We start from the raw sequence: 20,111 nt of genomic DNA on the forward strand, positions 1-20,111 counted from the left end.
TTACACAATAATTCTATCAATTAACTTATTAAATAAATTTAATTTATCATCATCTAATAATATTTAAGGAATAAACTTCTAAATTTACCCTTACTGTTAGTATAAATGATCAAATTAACGAATTTAGGTACGAAATAAAAATTATTGAAACATCTGAGAATGCGGTGGAAAATGTTGAAACATCTAGGGGCAGGGCGGAATTAACCCATTATAATTTTACCAGAATAAAGGTCATAAAAAAATATTATCCCATAACGAAATGCTTCCCTCACCGCTTCATGTGTCATCCCGTTGGCTTTCTGGCTTTGCAGTTTGCACTCTTCATCTGTCTATGTTCGATCAGAGTCCGTTTTGACTATTCAAAATGGGTGGAAATGGAAATGGTGATTGCTGCGGCAGCCAAGAAAAGATTATATCAGCGGAAGAGGCTCTTCAAAAGGTTCTGAGCGTTGCTCAACGCCTGTCGCCAGTGACAGTGCCGCTTTATGAAGCCCTGGGCAAGGTTTTGGCCGAGGATATTCGTGCTCCTGACCCTTTGCCTCCATATCCAGCTTCTGTCAAGGTTTATTTTCATAACACGAAAAGCTCTTTTCTTTTCACTTTTCACTTGACATGATTAATTGGTTGGTTGTATTTTGATTGATTTCAATTTTGTTTTTGAATATATTCGTTTATATATATATATATATGGATATCTGTTCTGATGCTCTCTCTCTCTCTATATTTATATATATAGTGGAAAAGTGTGAATTGGTGTCTATAGAGTGGGAATGATGTCTGATTGCTAGACTGCATTTTTGCATCATGCCACTCTAGTATTAATGCTCTTTATGTTTTGGATGTATTATCAATCTTGAATTTCAATGAAATTTGATTTTTTCTTTTTTGACTAAATGGACGTTCTTTGTGTACAAAATAGAATTCTTTGCATGTAAGTTGTGAAACCACCAAGGCTTAGGAATTTGTAATTTACGATGGGCAGTTGAATGATGTTCATAGAGTAAAAATTGGCTGTTGCAGGACGGCTATGCTGTAGTTGCTTCAGATGGGCCTGGAGAATATCCTGTTATAACTGAATCTAGAGCTGGAAATGATGGAATTGGTGTGATAGTGACCCCTGGGACTGTGGCTTATGTGACAACTGGAGGTTTATAAATTTATTTTGGGTTAATATGTATATCTGATAGTTTTATCTATCAAGCTGATCTCCGGTTGGTTGTTTTGTGAATGATAAAATTCAAGTATGTTTGTGCATCATCCAGAATTTGAACTGTGCAGTTGAAAATACAAACCAAGACATGGCAACTGTATGTCGTCCATCCCTTTGTCCCTCCTTGAATGAGCAACAGCCTCGTCAATAACCATTTTAGCAGTCACCTCAACTCGCTTTCTTATCTATTGGTCATAGAGTTATTTAAAAGAAAAAACTTGACATTAAAAAATGTATCCTCGGCTGAGAAAAAAATGGTCTCATTAGTATTCTGAATTAGCCTTCTAAAATATCAATTTTCTGTTTTTCTTTTGCTGCTTTCTATGGGGTTGTTTAGGTCAAGCGGTGTTGGTTTTTCCCTCTGAGCTACAACTTTTTCCATTGTAGGATCTGCATTTGCTGAGGTTGGATTGGACTAGGGTATGATAGGTTTGGATGGCCTGGGTTCAAAAGCTTTTCGAGGGGACCTTTGAGCATAAAATGATAATTGCTCTTTCTTGTGTGCTTTTTCTTTTCGGTTTTTCATGATTGATCAATCAATTCACAAATCATGATTGAATATGCTGATGCAATTTGTGAGTCAATTGGATGCTGATTGGGCCTTCTATATAGTCCTAATATTCCTTCAACTGTTAAAAGGCATATGACCTAGAAAACAAAGTTTGGGATTTTTTTTAAAAACTTTTTTGCTAGGTCATAGGTATTTAAATAACCTAAGCTTTTGAAACAAGATCACAACTTTAGTTATATTATTTTTGTCTGGAACTAAGGTGTTGTTCGATTATAATTTAAATTGCAAAAGAATTTTTGTTAATGCCATTCAAATTGGTTTAAGCTCTAGATCTATGTGTGAATTTTTTTACCTTCTCTCTGGTCTTTCCTCCTTCCTCAGGACCAATACCGGATGGTGCTGATGCAGTTGTGCAAGTTGAGGACACTGAAGAAGTCAATCATACTGCAGCAGAATCCAAGCGAGTAAAAATATTGGTACAAACCAACAAAGGTGTTGATATTCGTCCAGTGGTAGGGTTCTCTCTCTCCCTTCTCTCTCCTTTTTACAGTCACACATACAATCAAGAGGCCTTGGTTTTTGTGTAAATTAGTACACAACTTTTAGCCCATTGGATTACACTTTATATGGCTTGGTTGTATCTTATATGTGCATTAAATTACAGATGTTGGATTCAATCCCAACTGTCAAAACTGCATTGATCCAAGGGTTTAGAAGTTGTGTAATATTTTGTTTAAAAGATGTGATGCCGTGAATCCCGTGTTTGTGTCTATTCTATATATGTATAATGACTTCATCAAAGTTAGGCTCATGGCAATATTGAGATCAATTTCTACCAAAATGAATCTATAAATTATATTTAAGATCTGACTTCATCATACTTGCAGGATTTTATATTTGCACAAAGATAATTGTCACACCTAAAACATAGTTGTCTTTTGTAGTTATGCTAGTTAAGGTTTTTTGGCACTTCATCAAAGTCAAGCTCCTAGAAATATTGAGATCTCTTGCCCATCAAATTTATTTATATAATTAAATTCAAGATTTTTCTAATTTTTCTATAATCAGCATATCATACTTGCAACATGTTTGGTTTGAAGAAAGATAATTTTTTGCACCTAAAACATAGAAGTTGAGGTAGGACAAAATTCTTTCAATGGTTTACTAAGGATTTTGATTGCACTCACTGGACAAAATATTGAGGAAATCCTGACAAAGTCTTGAAAAAGAGTCTAGAAGAACTTCTGTACAACCATTCATACTCTTTAGACATTTCTTTTACAGGATTTGGTATTCTTTGCCTTTAGATCGATTGGAATCTCATTTTAAGATCATTAGTCTACCTAGTTCCTGAAATTGGGTCTATTTTAAGGATTTTTGATTAGAAACTTCCCTCACTTTAGCCCAGAATATGCATAGAAAGACAATTAATTTAATATTTTTAACTGATTTGGCAGTAGAAACACATAGACGGGGGTGCTCATCTACTAGAGTTGAGATAGTACACCATACATTAAAATGTTATTTGGGGTCTTCTTCCTAGATGCATAAGAAACCTCAAATGTACGTCTGGATTTACTGGAGAAAAACTACTTCTATGGGGCATGAAATTAAAGGACCTGAATTTTATTATTTCTTTGTTAGTAGTCTATCTTCTAAGTGGTGCTTAAATATTACAGGGTTTTGCATCACTGTGCCTGTTTCCTCCGCTAGTTAATGACCCAGCCCCTTAGTTTTATTGCTCAAGGATTTTTCTTTTGACTCTTAAGGCCTACAAAATGCTTCTGACAAAAATCTCTGATGCAAGAATATGCTGTATAGTGACCATCTTCTACGGTAAAACAAAATGACTACTGGATTGGATAATTCATCTGGATGTTTAGTCTACTGAATGATCAAATAACACTGTTTCTCAGATTTTTTATTTACCATGTATAATTATGATTTATTGAGGATTCATATTTTCCATTCAAGTATGCTTTTGTACTTAGTATTTTAAAATACTAATATGAGTATCTGTTTTAAAGGGATATGACATTGAAAAAGATGCTATAATACTGAAATCTGGAGAAAGAATAGGTGCTTCAGAAATTGGGCTACTTGCTACTTCAGGCATAATGATGGTGAAGGTAAATTACTGTACTTGTCAAAGTTGTACTTGATTTATTGGTAACAAACTAAGGCTAATGCAGTCTTGCAGGTATATCGCACACCAACTATTGCAGTGCTTTCTACAGGAGACGAACTTGTGGAGCCAACAACCCAGTGTCTAGACCGTGGCCAGGTACTCTATCTCTATTAGATAATTTAAAGTGTATGACATAGGATGCAGTTCAGAATCTCAGGATTCATTACTAAACTTGAAATCACATTCCTCCTGTTCAAAGGATTTAAGCCCAGACTAAGATTTTTCAGTTTTGGGAATATTGATCTTTAGAAGTGCGTGCTACTTGAGACTGGTGTATGCGATAGATAATCAAAAAGATCAAAATCTGAAATTTAAGCTATACAAATCATTCTTTGTTGGGATCTGTAGTTGAATGAAATAGTGAAATTATTGTTTCTTTTTATCTTTTTCTTTTTAATAAATTGGAAAAGCTATATATATATATATATATATATATATATTTATATGGAAAAGCTGAAAAATTGGAACCATTGAAGTAATTATTCAACCTAAAAGATGGTATATTGCATCTTCCTTTACCAAGAGAGTTTAATTTTTGCTTGCAGATGGAATCTTTTACCCTATCTTCTTCCCTAAAATATCTTCCTTCCCAACTTTTCTTGAGGAATCCCTCCATTTGTCTTCTACATTGAGGGGGAACGAGCTTTGTGACAACTTCTGATAACTCTTCTGTTGGGCCAAATAAGAAAGTAAAAAGAAAAATATGTTTCTCTTACTGAATACAGTTCATGAAACTTGTGGTTAGTGAACATCAATATTTCAGAACAAACTAGTTTTGTACAGGATTCATGACCACTTCATTAAGTTACATGTTTGCCATGGGTTGTACAAATCTATAGATAGGACTTATCTGAACTTAAGTTGCATTTTTACCGTGTTTCATATTTCCTAAGAAGGAATGACAATCATGCTTGCCGAGATATCACCATCTGATAGGTGTATTATAACGTTGGAAGTGCACCAAGGTTTCTTATTGTGTCCCTTTTGGTTTATGCCAAAAATATCCTCATTAGCTTATATTTGACACTAAAGTTGGTTAATCCTTTCTGCAGATTAGGGATTCAAACCGTGCAATGTTACTGGCAGCTGCAATGCAACAGCACTGCAAATTTATTGATCTTGGTATTGTTAGAGATGATGAAGAAGAACTCGAAAAGACCTTGGATAATGCTTTTTCTGCTGGAATTGATATTCTTCTAACTTCTGGAGGTGTTTCCATGGGCGACAAGGATTTTGTTAAGCCATTGCTTCAAAAGAAGGGGATTATATATTTCAACAAGGTAAATTATTTGCTTTTTATACTCTCTTACTTGATCTTCGGAGAGGTATTGGTTTTCTTGATTCTTGAGAACCAACTTATTTATTGGTGGCTGGAACTGGTAATCTTCTATGAAAATACGCAGAGCTCAAGTATTTGATTCAATGTTTCAAATTTTTGTGGTTATAAAGTAATTATCTTATCATGGATTACCTCTTCAGGTTTGCATGAAACCTGGGAAGCCTTTGACATTTGCTGAGATCAATACAAAACCAACTGATGATGTGATGGTGAATAAAATTCTTGCATTTGGATTGCCTGGAAACCCAGTGAGCTGTATTGTCTGTTTCCATCTCTACATTGTCCCTGCCATTCGTCGTCTTTCTGGATGGGCAAACCCTCATCTCTTGAGGTTGTTGTAACTTCTGGAGCATGCCACTCCTCATCCTCACTCAATACTTGCTTAAATTTTTATTCATTCATTAATAAATAAAATTTACAGCTAAGTGTTTTCCGGACTGAACACTGTCCTTTTGCTTTACTATATAAAGAGTGCTGGCTCGTATTTGCCAGCCTCTGAAGACAGATCGAGTACGACCAGAATTTCATCGTGCCATTCTTAGATGGAAGGCCAATGATGGATCAGGCAGTTCTGGGTAAGTTTTGTTCACGGATGTTTCCTTCCATGTCATGATATCTAAGTTTGAGAATTCCTCTGTGATTTTGGATGTGGACTTAAGGGTCATTTTTAAGTCTCCTTCATTCGTTAACTTAATAAATCATATGTTGTCTTATGGGTTTCAGATTTGTTGCTGAGAGCACTGGTCATCAGATGAGCAGTCGACTCTTAAGTATGAAGTCCGCTAATGCCTTGTTGGAGTTGCCAGCAACTGGCAGTGTAATTTCTGCTGGGACTTTGGTGTCTGCCATTGTGATTTCTGATATAAGCAGTACTGATAATAGCAAAATTGACACGTCATTGGTTTTGGGTTCTACTCTGCAAGGAAGCAAACCCAAGGAAGTAACTACAGATTGCTCTGGGTATACTGAGTTCAGTGTAGCTATTCTTACCGTGAGTGATACTGTTGCATCAGGCGCTGGGCCTGATCGAAGGTATTATCCTTAATGGTTCTTTAAATGCTTGCTTCTGGTACTGGATCTGAAGCTTCTTTGCTGGTAATTCAAAAATTAGTTTAAGAATAATCTTTTAATGTAAATCTATTTCAGAAGACTACCCAGACCTTTCCAGTTTCCATGACTTGATAATTTTAGATTACTAGCCTTTTGGAAAGGGTTTGTGCTATGAGTTGATTTAAGATTAAGGGCAATCAGGGTTATAATGATATAACAATATGTTATGGTTAATAGCTGTTGCGTATTTTGTCCATTATTTATTAATACAAATACTTTCTCCCTCCCCCTCCCCCTCCCCCCCCCCCCCCCCCCCGCCCCCCCCAACACCAAAATAATAATAATAATAAGAGGGAGAAATAGAAAGGAGTGAGATAATATTTGGAACTGAATGAGAAACTGGAAGGGGAGAAAAAATGAAGTTCTTTGGGGAAAGCATATTTCTTATTCCAATAATCATCAAAGCCTGCTTGAAAATGAAAAACTAAAACCGATTTATCAAATCTTAAACAAACAGGAAGTCAAAATCTTAGGAAATTAATCCCTTACAAAATATAAAAATATAACTCAATTAAACTTCATGTTTACTTTCTGGTTGTCAGCTAGATTTCTTGGGTTGAAAACAAGAGGTTTGAGGTTGGAACCTGCTCGCGTGTGGGAAGGTGATTTGGTTGTCATTAGGCTAAATAGGCCAAAAAAGAAAAAAAAAAGGAAAATTTCATCTTTATTTTGCATCGTTCTCCCTCACTTAGAAAAAATTGACTCTTGGCGTGTAGGAATGGTTAACTTTTGGCTGCTTGCAAGAAACCAAAAAGTACCAAAGTTGATCTTGTGCGGATGTAGAAAACATATCAACAATAGGTTTGCAACAAGATGCACTAGTGCTAATAATGCATGGAGACTCGACGCGTAGGAACTTGGAGAGGTGTCTGAACAAAAAATAAAAACCTTAATCTTGTGAACATCATGGTTCGGTAATAATGTTACCACATTAACTTCTGGATTAGAGGTTAAATTGGAAGAGGATTTAAGTAAATGTACATATGATCGAATGTAAGGGACAATTAAATTGTAGGTCATTGAAGATATTGTTTGCAACTGTTGACATCAAGATCAACTTTTTAATTTAGGAAGCAATGGTGTTGTATTCTCAATAGCTGCATATAACTAGGTTTATATCAATTCTTTCATTAAGCTTTCTCAGGCCATTCTCAAATTCTGGGAAAACTTTGTCCCCATAGTTTGTCACAGTTTTAAGCTTTGGTGCACGAGGTGTGTGGATGAATTTGGGAGGTGTTTCATGAATAGATAGGCTAGGTTTTCATTTTCTTCTGCAATATTGTAAAACCTCTCATTCTATTCATTAAATTGCAAGTCAAGAGTAAAATGAGTGTTTATGTAGATCCAGCTAACAAGATTCCTAAAACCAGAGTATATAGGAATCTTGACGACAAATATATATTTAAGAATCATCTAAAGACCATTGAAATGACCTAATAACTCATTATAGACCCAAATAAGACCCAATGAATTCAGAAACAGTCCATTCCGTCAAATCTGTGAATTAATTTAAGACCATTGACTCAGCTGTAATGGATACGTATCCCACACGAAAAGTTGCTTTTGTCATTGTATTCTTTCCAAGTATTTTTTAGTGAGTAGTCTCTATTGGTCTTATATAGCTTACTTGTATCCTAGGTATACAAGTATTTACTGTGGAACTTCCTCTAGTGAATTGTTTCTGGATTTTTTGTAGAAGCTATTTCATTTTTGTTGTTGAGAATGATTACCTGATTATGCAAAAATTTATCCTTGCATTTTCTTGCAACCATATCCGAAAAGAAGATGATCTCATGCTTGGTGAATTTTCTATTTTTAATTTGAATTCTAATACTTCCATGAAAAGAAATCAGATATGCTAATTCGTAAATAGATGGCATCCAGATACACCTTTTGAAACAAGTGTTTTAAAGAGGTCACTTTGTGGATGCTAAAGTGATTGAGCAGAGCTGATGTTCCACTGTATCAGAGTTATATATGGAAATGGTGAATGTTCTGCTACATATATAACCAACAAATAGATTAATGGTGTCTTCAACTCATAGTGCAAAGCATCTTCTATAAAATTTCTTTTAGCAGGGATATGGATGGTCCGTATTTAATTTAATAGCATCTGGATACGCCTCTTTGAATCATTGTTTCAGAAGGGTCACTTACTTGATGCCAAAGCAAAATTGCAAAGTTGATATTGCTCCTTGTCAAAGTGAAACGTGGAATGTACTAAAATCTTTGCAACATCGTTTTACCTTAGCAGTCATCTTTGGCGAAGTCCTGTTTTCTTTGAATTTCGGCAAAACCTTTACGCTTTATTCATAAATCTCTCTCTTTTTATTTATTTATTTATAACTCATTTGAACACTAATGATTTGGACAAGGGCAATGGTTGTGATGCATCATGTGAATAGACCTTATGGTGTATGAATATTTTAAATTCCTTTCAATTCTTTTTCCAGGTTAGACTCACATTTTCGAGTGGTATTAACATATTGGAAGTTTGGTCTTAAGCAAGCAATGATATATTTATATTGTTTAAATCATTGGAAAGATATCAAATCCTTCTTTTGCCTCTTTATTTGTGCATTTCAGTTTTTAATGTTAATATTTTATTGAACACATTGCACTTTTCAGTGGGCCTAGGGCAGTCTCTGTTGTGAATTCCTCTTCAGAGAAGTTAGGTGGAGCAAAGGTGGTTGCAACGGATGTCGTTCCAGATGATGTGGGAAAAATCAAAGAAGTTCTCCGTAGATGGTCTGATATTGACAAAATGGATCTTATCCTTACCCTTGGTGAGCATCTTGCCTTGGATTTGTTATCTTGAATTTTTTGGGACAATATTAAAGCTCTGATTTTCTTTCTTTCTTTCTTTATTTGTTTATCCTGACCTTTTTCCGCCTTTTTCCTTCTCTTTTCTGAATATATTTTCTTGAACAAGGTGGGACTGGCTTCACCCCAAGAGATGTAACCCCTGAAGCTACAAAAGAATTGATTGAGAGGGAAACACCTGGTCTTCTGTATGTCATGATGCAAGAGAGTTTGAAGGTACCACCAGATATGATAGGACTTACTAATTCAAATATTGGATTATATATAGCATTTAACTTTTCTATATCTGACTCTCTGTTTTAGAGTGATAAGATTATTTTGTAAGAAATATATTTGACTTGGGTGGAAACTGTGACTTAGATACTGAAGTCATTTTGGTGGAAGTCTGTGGACATTCAAAACCAAATTATTTAGTTCAATTATTCCATGGTTCAAGCACTGGTTTTGTGCCAATGTTCTAGCTTTATGCTTGAACTTCAACTGTCTAGGTCTGTCTATGGTTTCGTCTTACATGTCACATTTAATGTTTGCTCAAAGGTCAAACTTATATGCATTTTCAGTTTCATTGTGAAGTTTCTGAGTTCTGGTGTACTCATTTTGAGAGAGAGAGAAAATGAAAAAAAAAAATACAAATGTGAATCTATTTGTAGATCTGCTCCTGCCTTTTACAATAATATTTCTTTTTGTATGCATTTAGGAAGGATGTTGTATTGTTTTGGTTGAAATCTGAGCATGGTGCTAATTTTGAATCTTGATTAGCTGAATAAATGTTTTCAGAAGATTGTTTTCAATAGTTAATTCAAACTTCTAGAAGCAGTAGTGAGGTGTCTGAGAAGTATGGTGATCCTATTTTCTTTACTCCCATTTTAATCAAAGAGAGATTGAGCAAGATTATTTTTAATTAAATGATTTTGAAACATGTTATTCCAATTAGTAAATACATCATAGCTCTTGAGGTTTCTCAATTTGACATGAAATGCTAAAATATTTATGTATTGGACACTCACTGAAGCGTTTCATTACAGTGAGTAAACTTGAACAACTTTTCTATTTGTATAATGAAAACTCCTCAAGACGAACCACTGTAGGAGCTAAGCAAATGAGTAATAACCTACAAACATGGCTGCATTTTAGTTTGTCCCTGACCCATAACTATTGGACACTGTGAAACTTCCTTTTTACCCCTCTTGCTGTTTGTGGAAAACCGTTATCTTCGCCTTCACTCATGCTGCCATGAAATCATTTCATCAATGCAACGATGACCAATATCATTTGAAGAAACCCAATAATTAATCCTATTGTGAGATACACCCAGGGTTTCTTCTTTTGTTATGGGGTCTTTCTCAATCTTCTCAGTTGCAGAGAAATGGAACTGCAATTATTTTTTTATTTTTTCAATTCTTTTTGTGTTTTGTATTATTGCTTTGCTGTGCTTTTTTCGCTGGACATGACGAATGTGTTCATGTTAGTTCATGAGTGGCCTAGAAATTTTGGCGTTCAAGTAGTTAATGTTCTGTGTTTTGTTTCTTTGTGGGCATCTACTCTTTGTATATATTTCTCTGTCTTATTAATGACAATTTTTCTTTGCTTTCTTACACCCCCCACAAAAAAAAAAAGTGAATGAGTTTCTTTGTGATTCCGAATTCTCCATAGACATAATTACCTTGTGCTATATGTAATCACATGCCAGACTAGTATTATGGGTACTCAGACCAAGAACTGAATAGCTATTGTTGTTGAAATTTTGGCCTGGAATCTTGTTAGGGTTCCAGGTCGTTAATAAGGTTTCGTGGATGTTCTGGGTCAAGGGTGGAGCTACTGGGTTCGGCAGGCAAAATGTCCCCCTCCGACCCAATGATAATCTTTCAAATAATACCATGTCTTATTCATGTACTGTCTCTGTTATTAACTTGGTTAATGACTTTTTTCTTCCACGAAATGAAAATCTAAACAGTGAGACTGGAAAAATATTCTTTTCATTTGTTCCCCTTTAAACTTTTTTTTTTCACTTTTGTCCCATTTTACAATATTCTCTCTCTTAACTAATGGTATGTTTTTTCTCTCTCTTCCTCAAAAGGAGAGAATTATTTTGACTCTTTGAGTCTCAACAAGTAATTTGGTTTTGGCATGGCTGTTCTGTCTTTATTTACAAGGACATTGAAGTAAAATTCAGAATTTTACTTCATTTAGTTATATATGGTTTCTTTTGTCATTTGCTTTTACATGGATATATCGGCATTGAGTTTTCAACATCAATGATCAATTACAAAAATGATTGAAATATAGAAGACTGGACCATTAGATTTTTTTTTTGGTTATTTTGAATTGTAATATTTAGTCATATTCTACTGTTTATGAATGTTTCTTTGTAACTTTTCTTGACATACAACCGCACGCTGTCACATTTATTTGTATGCATGGATATGCTGAATGATTTATGAAAGATTTATTGCATTTTTATAAATCCCTAAAAGCTACTAGGCTATCTTGAATAATTGACCATAAATTATAATGGCTGAGCTTTCATTTCACTGGATGTTTTGGCTCAAAGTGATATATCAGATGCTGCTCCTGCATCTTTAACTCCTTTTGACTTCTGTCCTCTCTCTCCCCACCTTGTCTATTATCAATGTTGGCCTCTTTTTGAAGTACTTTTGTTTGTGTCAACTAAAGTTCTACTAGGAATCTTACTTGGTGGAAATTCTGTCTCTGTTTTTATCCTCCAAAACAGGTGACACCATTTGCTATGCTCTCGCGTTCTGCAGCGGGGATCAGAGGGTCAACACTGGTAAGCTACAATTATTTTGCTTTTGTTATCCTTCTTGATTGTACTGTGAAGGAAACTCACACTATAATTTTAGAGGCCATATCTTTGCACTATCCTCAGATTTCTCATCGTTAAACATAATTATTGGTTACTCTTTCTTTAAGTTTAGGAATAAATTTGGATAATATGTCCTAAAATATCGGAAAGGAATCTGAAGTTTATATTGCTGGTGAATTATTAAAAGAACATTTATTGGTGAAGTTTGTTTGGCAATTTGATGGAAATTTAACTTCTCTACAGCGTAATTTGTGCTTGAAAGTTTCCACTATGCCTTAAATAACAATGGAAAGTTTTTTTTTTTTTTTTCCTCCTGAAAAATAAAAGTACAAAAGCATTGGCTAACATTTGGATATGCATGGCAAGAGAAATGTCTAGTTTCTTTCCATAGCATCTTCAGATACCATTTGGAGAGGAAAAGACTTGACTATTGGATTCAATATCTTGTTGATTTGAGATTTCTTTTGTATTTTTGGGCTTGAGAATGTTTTATTTGACAGTTCAAGTCGTATGCTAGAACATCTAGCGTCGATACCAAATTCAATAAAAGGGCCCTGATTTTCAGAGGGAATGATTCATTTTGCTGTTGGTAATACATGTTGACCTTTGGGTATACTAAAGGTATCTTACAACCTGATATATTTGGTAGTTGAACTTGCTCAGCTGTGTCCAATGTTTTATCAGAGGATCACATGAAATAAGGTTGTAATCATCTTATGCAAGCTAAAATCCAATTATGATTATGCCTTTTGACTGATGTATTGCTATATATGAAGAGCATACCAGCTCTATGAAATGGTAGGTAGAGTAAGCATTTTGCACTGACATCCCCTTAATCTGTTTTTCTTTTATTACCATGTGCTTAGATCATCAACATGCCTGGGAATCCAAATGCAGTTGCCGAATGCATGGAGGCTTTGCTGCCTGCCCTTAAGCATGCATTGAAGCAGATAAAGGGGGACAAGAGAGAGAAGCATCCTCGCCATGTCCCTCACTCACAAGCAGTGCCTGTGGATACATGGGAGCACAGTTACAAGATGTCCTCTGGTGGTGGCACAGAACCCAGTTGTTCTTGTTCCCACTAAAATATGTTGGGTAGAAGAAACTATGTAATTTTATGTATAATCTGGAGAGCTACTTCTGCATCTGTTTGTAAGGTTTCGACGGTTTTCTTTCTTTATGGTGCTCAGAACTTGGCAATTGTGCTAAGTGGCAGCATGGTACAGCAAAGAAATTGTGAGTTCACATCACTGCAGATTCTTAGTATGGTGACTGAGCAGCTGCTTCATGAAAATAATGATGTGGTCTCATTATCATAGATGAAATACTGGAGCAGGATGTTCATTTATAATATAAAATGGGAGCAAATTGAGTAGAAGTTGTCACTCTCATGGCTTAAAGGGAGGGAGATTTCCATGAAGGAATGAAGAGAGCAAAGAGAGTGCACATTCTGTTGGGTAGCTCGGAACAAGATGCCCACTTTCTCTCACCGTAACTAGTGTCATTCCTCTTACTGTAACTAGTGTCATTTCTCTTACTGTAACTATCTTACTCCATCGTGTTGTCATTCAATAAATTTCATCACTAAATAAAATACTTGAGGAGATAGACTTGAAATCTTCTAAAACGGGAAGGCTTATGGCACCTCATCATTGATGTATCATGGATGCTGACCAATCTTTTATTTATTTATTTATTTTTATGAGACTATTGCTCTCTTCAATCAAATTTGGAGGAAGAAAATTTAAATTAAATCCATACAATGCATCTGTGGAAATTCGAATTATTTTCCTCACACTTATGAGGGAGTGGCTCTAGCTACTGGGCTAAACCCTAGTGGTTGGATGCCGACCAATCTAGATGGGAAGATTGGGGTTGTTAAGTTGGTATCTTGATAGTATAATAGTACACTTTCATCTACATCGCCATTGGGGTTGTTAAGTTGGTATCTTGATAGTATAATGGTACACTTTCATACACTTTCATCTACATCGCCGTTGAAATGTAGCAAAAAAATGAGGGAAAAAATTTAGGTAATCAATAGTGACTTCTCCTGAAATTCATACAAATCTGAATCTATCTTGAGTTGATTAACCTTTAAATTCAAACTCCGACCCTATTAGCTATAAGATTCTTGATGATGGATTGGCCGGTAGAGGGACCGTTTGTCCGGTAGGAGAATTTACTGATGGATTGATATATTCATATGAAAATGAGAAAGCGATACTTCATGGTTTGGTGAAATAGTTATGAACATCTTTCTTTTTTTTTTAAATGACTGCACTAATCTTTTTTTAGATTATAAAGAACTTCTTTTGAATAAATTTTAAGGGTCTCTGTGATTTCTTGACGCAAAAATGAATCATGATGAGAATAAAGAGTTCTCTAAGACCATTTTGCCAAATAATAGTGTATTACTGCTATCTTTTTTCTAGAAAAAAATTGAATTAAATTGATACGCATAAGTTACTAATAATAGTATTGATATTTAACCTAACATTTTGTTTTATTGAATTTATCAAAATTAATTTTCTTTATTAAAATCAAACAAAATTAGGAGATATCCGGAAAAGGACTTGTGCAACCAATGGAACCATCTTTGAAATTTGGCAAGTTGGAGTGTAAATGTTAAAAAAATATCAATAGCACCATTTTCCGAAAGGCTTTGTCAATGAGGTTGTTGCATTCTTTAGAGAGAAAGCTAAGAGAACGCTGAGAGAAATTAGCTCATTTTCTCTCTATCCATCCACTTTCTCTTTATCTTTTTCTTTATTATTTCTTTCAGTGTTCTCTCAGCTTTCTTTCTACTTAGCACCATCACTCTGAATATTCACACTTTCACACAGTCACAGTTTGTGAAAAGACCTTTGTGGGTTTGGTCCGAGTTGAATGCATGAGTCCAGTTGTCCACCAGTGTTCGAATAGATCCGTTCCACCTGTAGCATCACCGACCCATGCATAATGCATTCCCCCTTCGAAAATATGAATGTGTAACACCCAAAGTATTAAAAAAGCTGATTAATAATATTAATACAATTTAAGTGAACTCACAGCATTCCTTAATTTTAGGTTGATATTGGTATTTTTGAGAAGAATGGTATATGCAAGCTGTGGCACATAGTGACCGGCATAGCCTCATACCTCGTCTTATATTGTGGGAGCCTTTCAAGCCAGCTGATAGGAAAAGTATAAGAATCTTGTGCAGTGGATTTATCAGCATTAGGGTTATAGTATGATTTTGTATTTGAGTACGAAAGCCCCATCCCAGCTGGAGATTCCAGAGAAATCGCATATGCCATATTCATCATATTCATCAATGGTGGAATCAAAACTTTAGTTTGAGGGGCCTGTAATTCAGAACAGTTAAGAGCTATAATTGTCAAAGTTTTCCAATACATTGAAAGAAACAAGGAAAGGCCACTCTACCGTATCAAAGGTTTCCTATCTAACAAATTAAAGGCCTCAGAAATTAATCCAATTGAAAAAAGGTTTTTTCTTCGCATGCGTGTGTGTAAAATATATCAGGGGTTAGTAAAGTTATATGAATTTAACCTAACTCTCAATATTATCAACAAAAACCCTAATATAATCCTCACCAAACAATAGGGTTAAAAACAGTGCAAAATCGGACCAGCAACTGCGGGGGATTCGAAGAAGAAGACGATAGAAGAAATGTTTAAATTATACACGAAGAGCAAGACGTGGAAGCAGCCTATGGAAAATGCTGGCCCGCCCCGAAAGGTGCATCAGGTCAATAAAGGAACTTGGACCATTTTTGTGGTTTTACGACGATAAGTCCACGACGATAATCAGACGCACGTGCAAGGTGATGAAAATGAAAGTTCTGGAAAATGCTATCACATCTTATTACTTTTGCATCATAAAATACAAGGGATTATATACAAAATTCTAGTTGACTTCTAAAGATTAATAAAGTAACTAAATGCAAAGCTGTACAATCTCTAAATTAAAGAAATAAAGGTAGGAAAGTAAATAAAATTAGAGTAAAGAATATCCAGTAATTAAGAGGAAAATCTGCAGTGCATTAAGGTAATTAATTATATTCTCCAACACTCCCCCTTCAAGATGGCAGGTGAAGGTCTTGAACGCCCATCTTGGAAAGCATTCGAAGGAATGAATCAGCTCCAAGAGGTTTACTAAATATGTCTGCTATTTGTTGTTGTGAATGAATGAAGGTTGTGCGAACAATTCCTCTCTGAATTTTTTTCTCGAATTAAGTGGCAATCAATTTCGATATGCTTAGTTCGTTCATGGAAAGTGGGATTAGCAGCAATGTGTAAGGCAGCTTTATTGTCACAATAAAGAAGTGCAGGTTGAGGATGATTAACTCCAAGGTCTTTAAGTAAATATAGTAGCCAACTGATCTCACAGCAAGTTGTTCCCATTGCTCTGTATTACGCCTCAGCAGAGGAGCGAGATACTGTTGATTGCTTCTTAGATTTCCATGATACCGGAGAATGACCAATAAAAACACAATAACCAGTGACAGAACGCCTGGTATTTGGGCAACTTGCCCAATCTGAGTCACAATATGCTTGCAAATGTAGTGCACTAGAGGATGAGAGAAGTATTCCTTGTCCTGGACTCCTTTTTAAATAATGTAATATCCTGATTGCAGCAAGGTAATGGGGTTGACGTGGTTCATTAAGGAATTGACTGAGAGTTTGAACACAATAGGCTATGTCTGGTCTAGTGACGGTAAGGTAGAGTAATCGTCCAATTAATCGCCGATAAGAGGATACATTTGAGATAAGTTCACCATCTGAATTAGTCAACTTTAAATTTTGTTCCATGGGAGTTTTGGATGGACAAGAGCCAAGAAGACCAAAATCCTCAAGTAATTCTAGAACATATTTTTGTTGACTTAAATAAATCCCACTCTTAGTACGAGCAACTTCAATGCCAAGGAAGAACTTTAAGTTGCCAAGATCCCTTACTTTGAAATTGCTCTGTAGCCTCTCTTTGAGTTTTTGTATTTCGATAGTATCATCACCTGCAATGATGATATCGTGTACATACACAAGAATCACAGTGAAGGAATTATTGACTACCTTAGTAAACAAAGAATAGTCCGCCTTTGACTGTCGATATCCAGCATCTAGCAACTTATTGGAAAGTTTTGCAAACCATTGGCAAGAGGCTTGTTTGAGACCATACAAGGATTTTTGAAGCCTGCAGACTACAGCTCGATTTTCTGATTCTTTGTAACTAGGAGGGAGTTGCATATAGACTTCTTCATTTAGGTCTCCATGTAAAAAAGCATTACTAATATCAAGTTGGTGGAGACTCCAATTTTTCACAGCTGCAATAGCCAATAAACAACGCATGGTAGTGAGCTTTGCCACTGGAGCAAAAGTTTCTTGGTAGTCAAGTCCCTCTTGTTGATCATATCCTTTGGCCACTAAGCGAGCTTTATAGCGTTCAATAGTCCCATCTGCTTTATACTTGATTTTATACACCCATTTACAACCAATAGCCTTTTTATTTGGTGGTAGAGATGTAAGGTTCCAAGTCTGATTATCCTCCAAAGCTTTGATTTCTTCGGACATTGCATTCCTCCAATTGTCATCAAGCATTGCCTGTTTAAAGCTTTTTGGTTTTGTGGTGGATGAAATTGATGCTAAAAAGGAACAATAAGAAGGAGAAAATTTGTCATAGGAAAGATAATGATGTATAGGATAATGTAAAGATTTACTTACAAGACATGAAGAAGATGTTGGAGATGATAAATCACATAAGGCCAGCTTGCAATGATAATCGTTGAGGTAAGAAGGAGGATGAGTGTCTCGAGTGGATCGTCGAATCATTGTTGGTGGGTCATCAACTGGCTGGTTATTTTCCTGACACATTGGTTCATCAATAGGAGTTGGACTAAGGTCATCATGATTTTGTTCAACAAGTGGTGGACTAGGGTTATCATGATTTTGTTCAACAATAGAATAGGGCACGACAATTTTATTAGAAGGTGGGGACAACTTTTGAAGGAAAGGAAAAATATTTTCATGAAATTGTACATCTCTGGATATGAAATTTTTTTTGTTATTTAAATCATACAATTTAGGGGTGGGCAAAATCGGGTTCGGGTCAGGTTCGGGTCAACCCGATCGGGTTTCGGGTTGTTCGGGTTGGGCAAATATTGATCCGAATACAACCCTAACTTACAACCCAACCCGACCCGACCCGATCCGATATATGTTCGGATCGGTTCAAAAAATCGGGTTGAGTTCGAGTCTTAGAACAGTAGAATGCAGTTTGGGTCGAATTTTGGAGCAGCAAAATACAGATCGGGTTTTGGAGCAGCAGCAAAATGCAGATCGGGTCTTGGAGCAGCAAAATGCAGATCGGATTCGGGTCTTGGAGCAATAAAATTCAGATTCGGGCGGTGGCACTTGGCACTTGGATGCAAATCAGTGGACAGTGGCCACGGACGTGCAGCAGCAGACGGGATGACGCACACTCACGCAACAGCAGATCGGGAATCGATTGGGTGCGCAGCAGGCAGCAGCAATCGCGGACCAGCAAACTCGCAGCAACACCGAGCAGCAGTGAGCACACAGGCGGACGCTTCTTGAGGTGTGGACTCCGTTGGCGACTTGCTGTTGGCCATTGGGTGCGGTCCGTGGATGTGTTTTGTGCGCAACAGCAGCCTTGTGTTTGTGTGTTTGTGCTGTGAATGAATCTGTGATTTGTGTTGTGTTTGTGTGACTGTGTGTGCAGTAGCGTATGTGTGTGTGGCTGTGTGCTGTTTGCAGTGTTAGCTTAGGGTTTTTTTTTTTTTTTTTGGAAACCCGATCGGGTATTCGGATCGGGTCGGATTTGACCCGAACCGATCACAACCCGATCGGGTTTGTAACTTTCAATCCGATCGGGTTTCAATCCCGACCCGATCCGACCCGAACCCGAAATTTATCGGGTTGGATCGGGTCGGGTCGGGTCGGATCGGGTAAAATGCCCACCCCTAATATAATTTATAACCTTTTTGAGCATATGGATAGCCAAGGAAAATACAATGGGTGGCTCTAGCATTAAATTTTGTCTTTGAAGTATTTGTATTGGTAGAATAACACAAACACCCAAAGACTTTTAAATGTGAATAAGAAGGAATTGCTTCAAAAAGCATTTCATAGGGTGTTTTACCATTAAGAAGAGGGGTTGGCGTCTGATTTATAAGATAAGCAGCAGTCAAAACACATTCTCCCCAAAACTGTAAAGGAAGTGCTGCTTGAAATCGCAAGGCACGGGCTACATTCAATAGATGACCATGTTTTCTTTCCACAATCCCATTTTGTTGGGGTGTGTTAACACAACTCTTTTCATGAATGATTCCCTTAATACGATAAAAATCTATCATGTTAAATTCCAACCCATTATCAGAACTTTAATTTTCTTGTTAAATTGGGTTTCAACGTAAGAATAAAAGGATTGTATGAGTAAGCAAGTCTCACTCTTACACTTCATGAGAAAAATCCAAGTACATCTTGTATGATCATCAACAATAGTAAGAAAGTAATGAGCACCAGATAAAGAAGCAACATGATATTTTCCTCATATGTCACAATGGATTAAATCAAAAGGCTCCAGAGAATTTTTATTACTTAAAGCAAAAGGAAGACGAGTTTGTTTAGCTAATGGGCAGACTTCACAAACTTGATTTAGATTAGAAACATTTAAATCAGAAATATAATTAGAAAGTAACTGAAGACGTTGATGGCTTGGATGTCCCAATCGTTGGTGCCACAAATTAGAAGAAGACGTAGATTGTAGACATTTTGGATGAGTGACTGGTAATTGAAATAAAAAAAGGCCATCATGTAATTTACCCGCTCCAATCACCTTCCTTGAGGACTGGTCCTGTATAAGACAAGAATTGGGTAAGAAAGTTACAATGCAGTTTGCATCATGAGTGAGTTTTCCAACTGAAATTAAATTAAATTGGAAACTGTGAACACAAAGAACGTTATTCAAAACAATATTTGGTGTCAATTGAATTGTACCAGTATGAGTAATTGGGGCATTTACCCCATTTGGCAGTTTAACTGTCCTTGAACAGTGAGACGTGATATGTGAAAAAATTGAGAGAGAACT

The 20,111-nt window shown here is 36.1% G+C and overlaps 1 protein-coding gene across 2 annotated transcripts; it reads left to right on the plus strand.

Annotated features, from left to right (window-relative positions):
- Positions 1-243: 243 nt before the first annotated feature.
- LOC102616746 (molybdopterin biosynthesis protein CNX1) lies at positions 244-13,710 on the plus strand. 2 transcript variants are annotated; one of them, XM_006470092.4, is made up of 13 exons: positions 244-562; positions 1,021-1,147; positions 2,103-2,233; positions 3,749-3,850; positions 3,922-4,005; positions 4,962-5,189; positions 5,389-5,579; positions 5,719-5,823; positions 5,972-6,280; positions 8,987-9,144; positions 9,291-9,397; positions 11,913-11,969; positions 12,872-13,710. In XM_006470092.4, the coding sequence occupies exons 1-13, from the start codon at positions 365-367 to the stop codon at positions 13,088-13,090; spliced, it is 2,016 nt and encodes a 671-aa protein (XP_006470155.2). In that variant the 5' UTR covers positions 244-364; the 3' UTR covers positions 13,091-13,710. The 2 variants fall into 2 exon arrangements, with proteins under 2 accessions (XP_006470155.2, XP_024950039.2); XM_025094271.2 differs by lacking the exon at positions 1,021-1,147 and having other exon boundaries at positions 415-562.
- Positions 13,711-20,111: the final 6,401 nt, after the last annotated feature.

Source organism: Citrus sinensis, chromosome 2, assembly GCF_022201045.2.
Source record: "Citrus sinensis cultivar Valencia sweet orange chromosome 2, DVS_A1.0, whole genome shotgun sequence".
NCBI classification, from domain to species: Eukaryota; Viridiplantae; Streptophyta; class Magnoliopsida; order Sapindales; family Rutaceae; genus Citrus; species Citrus sinensis.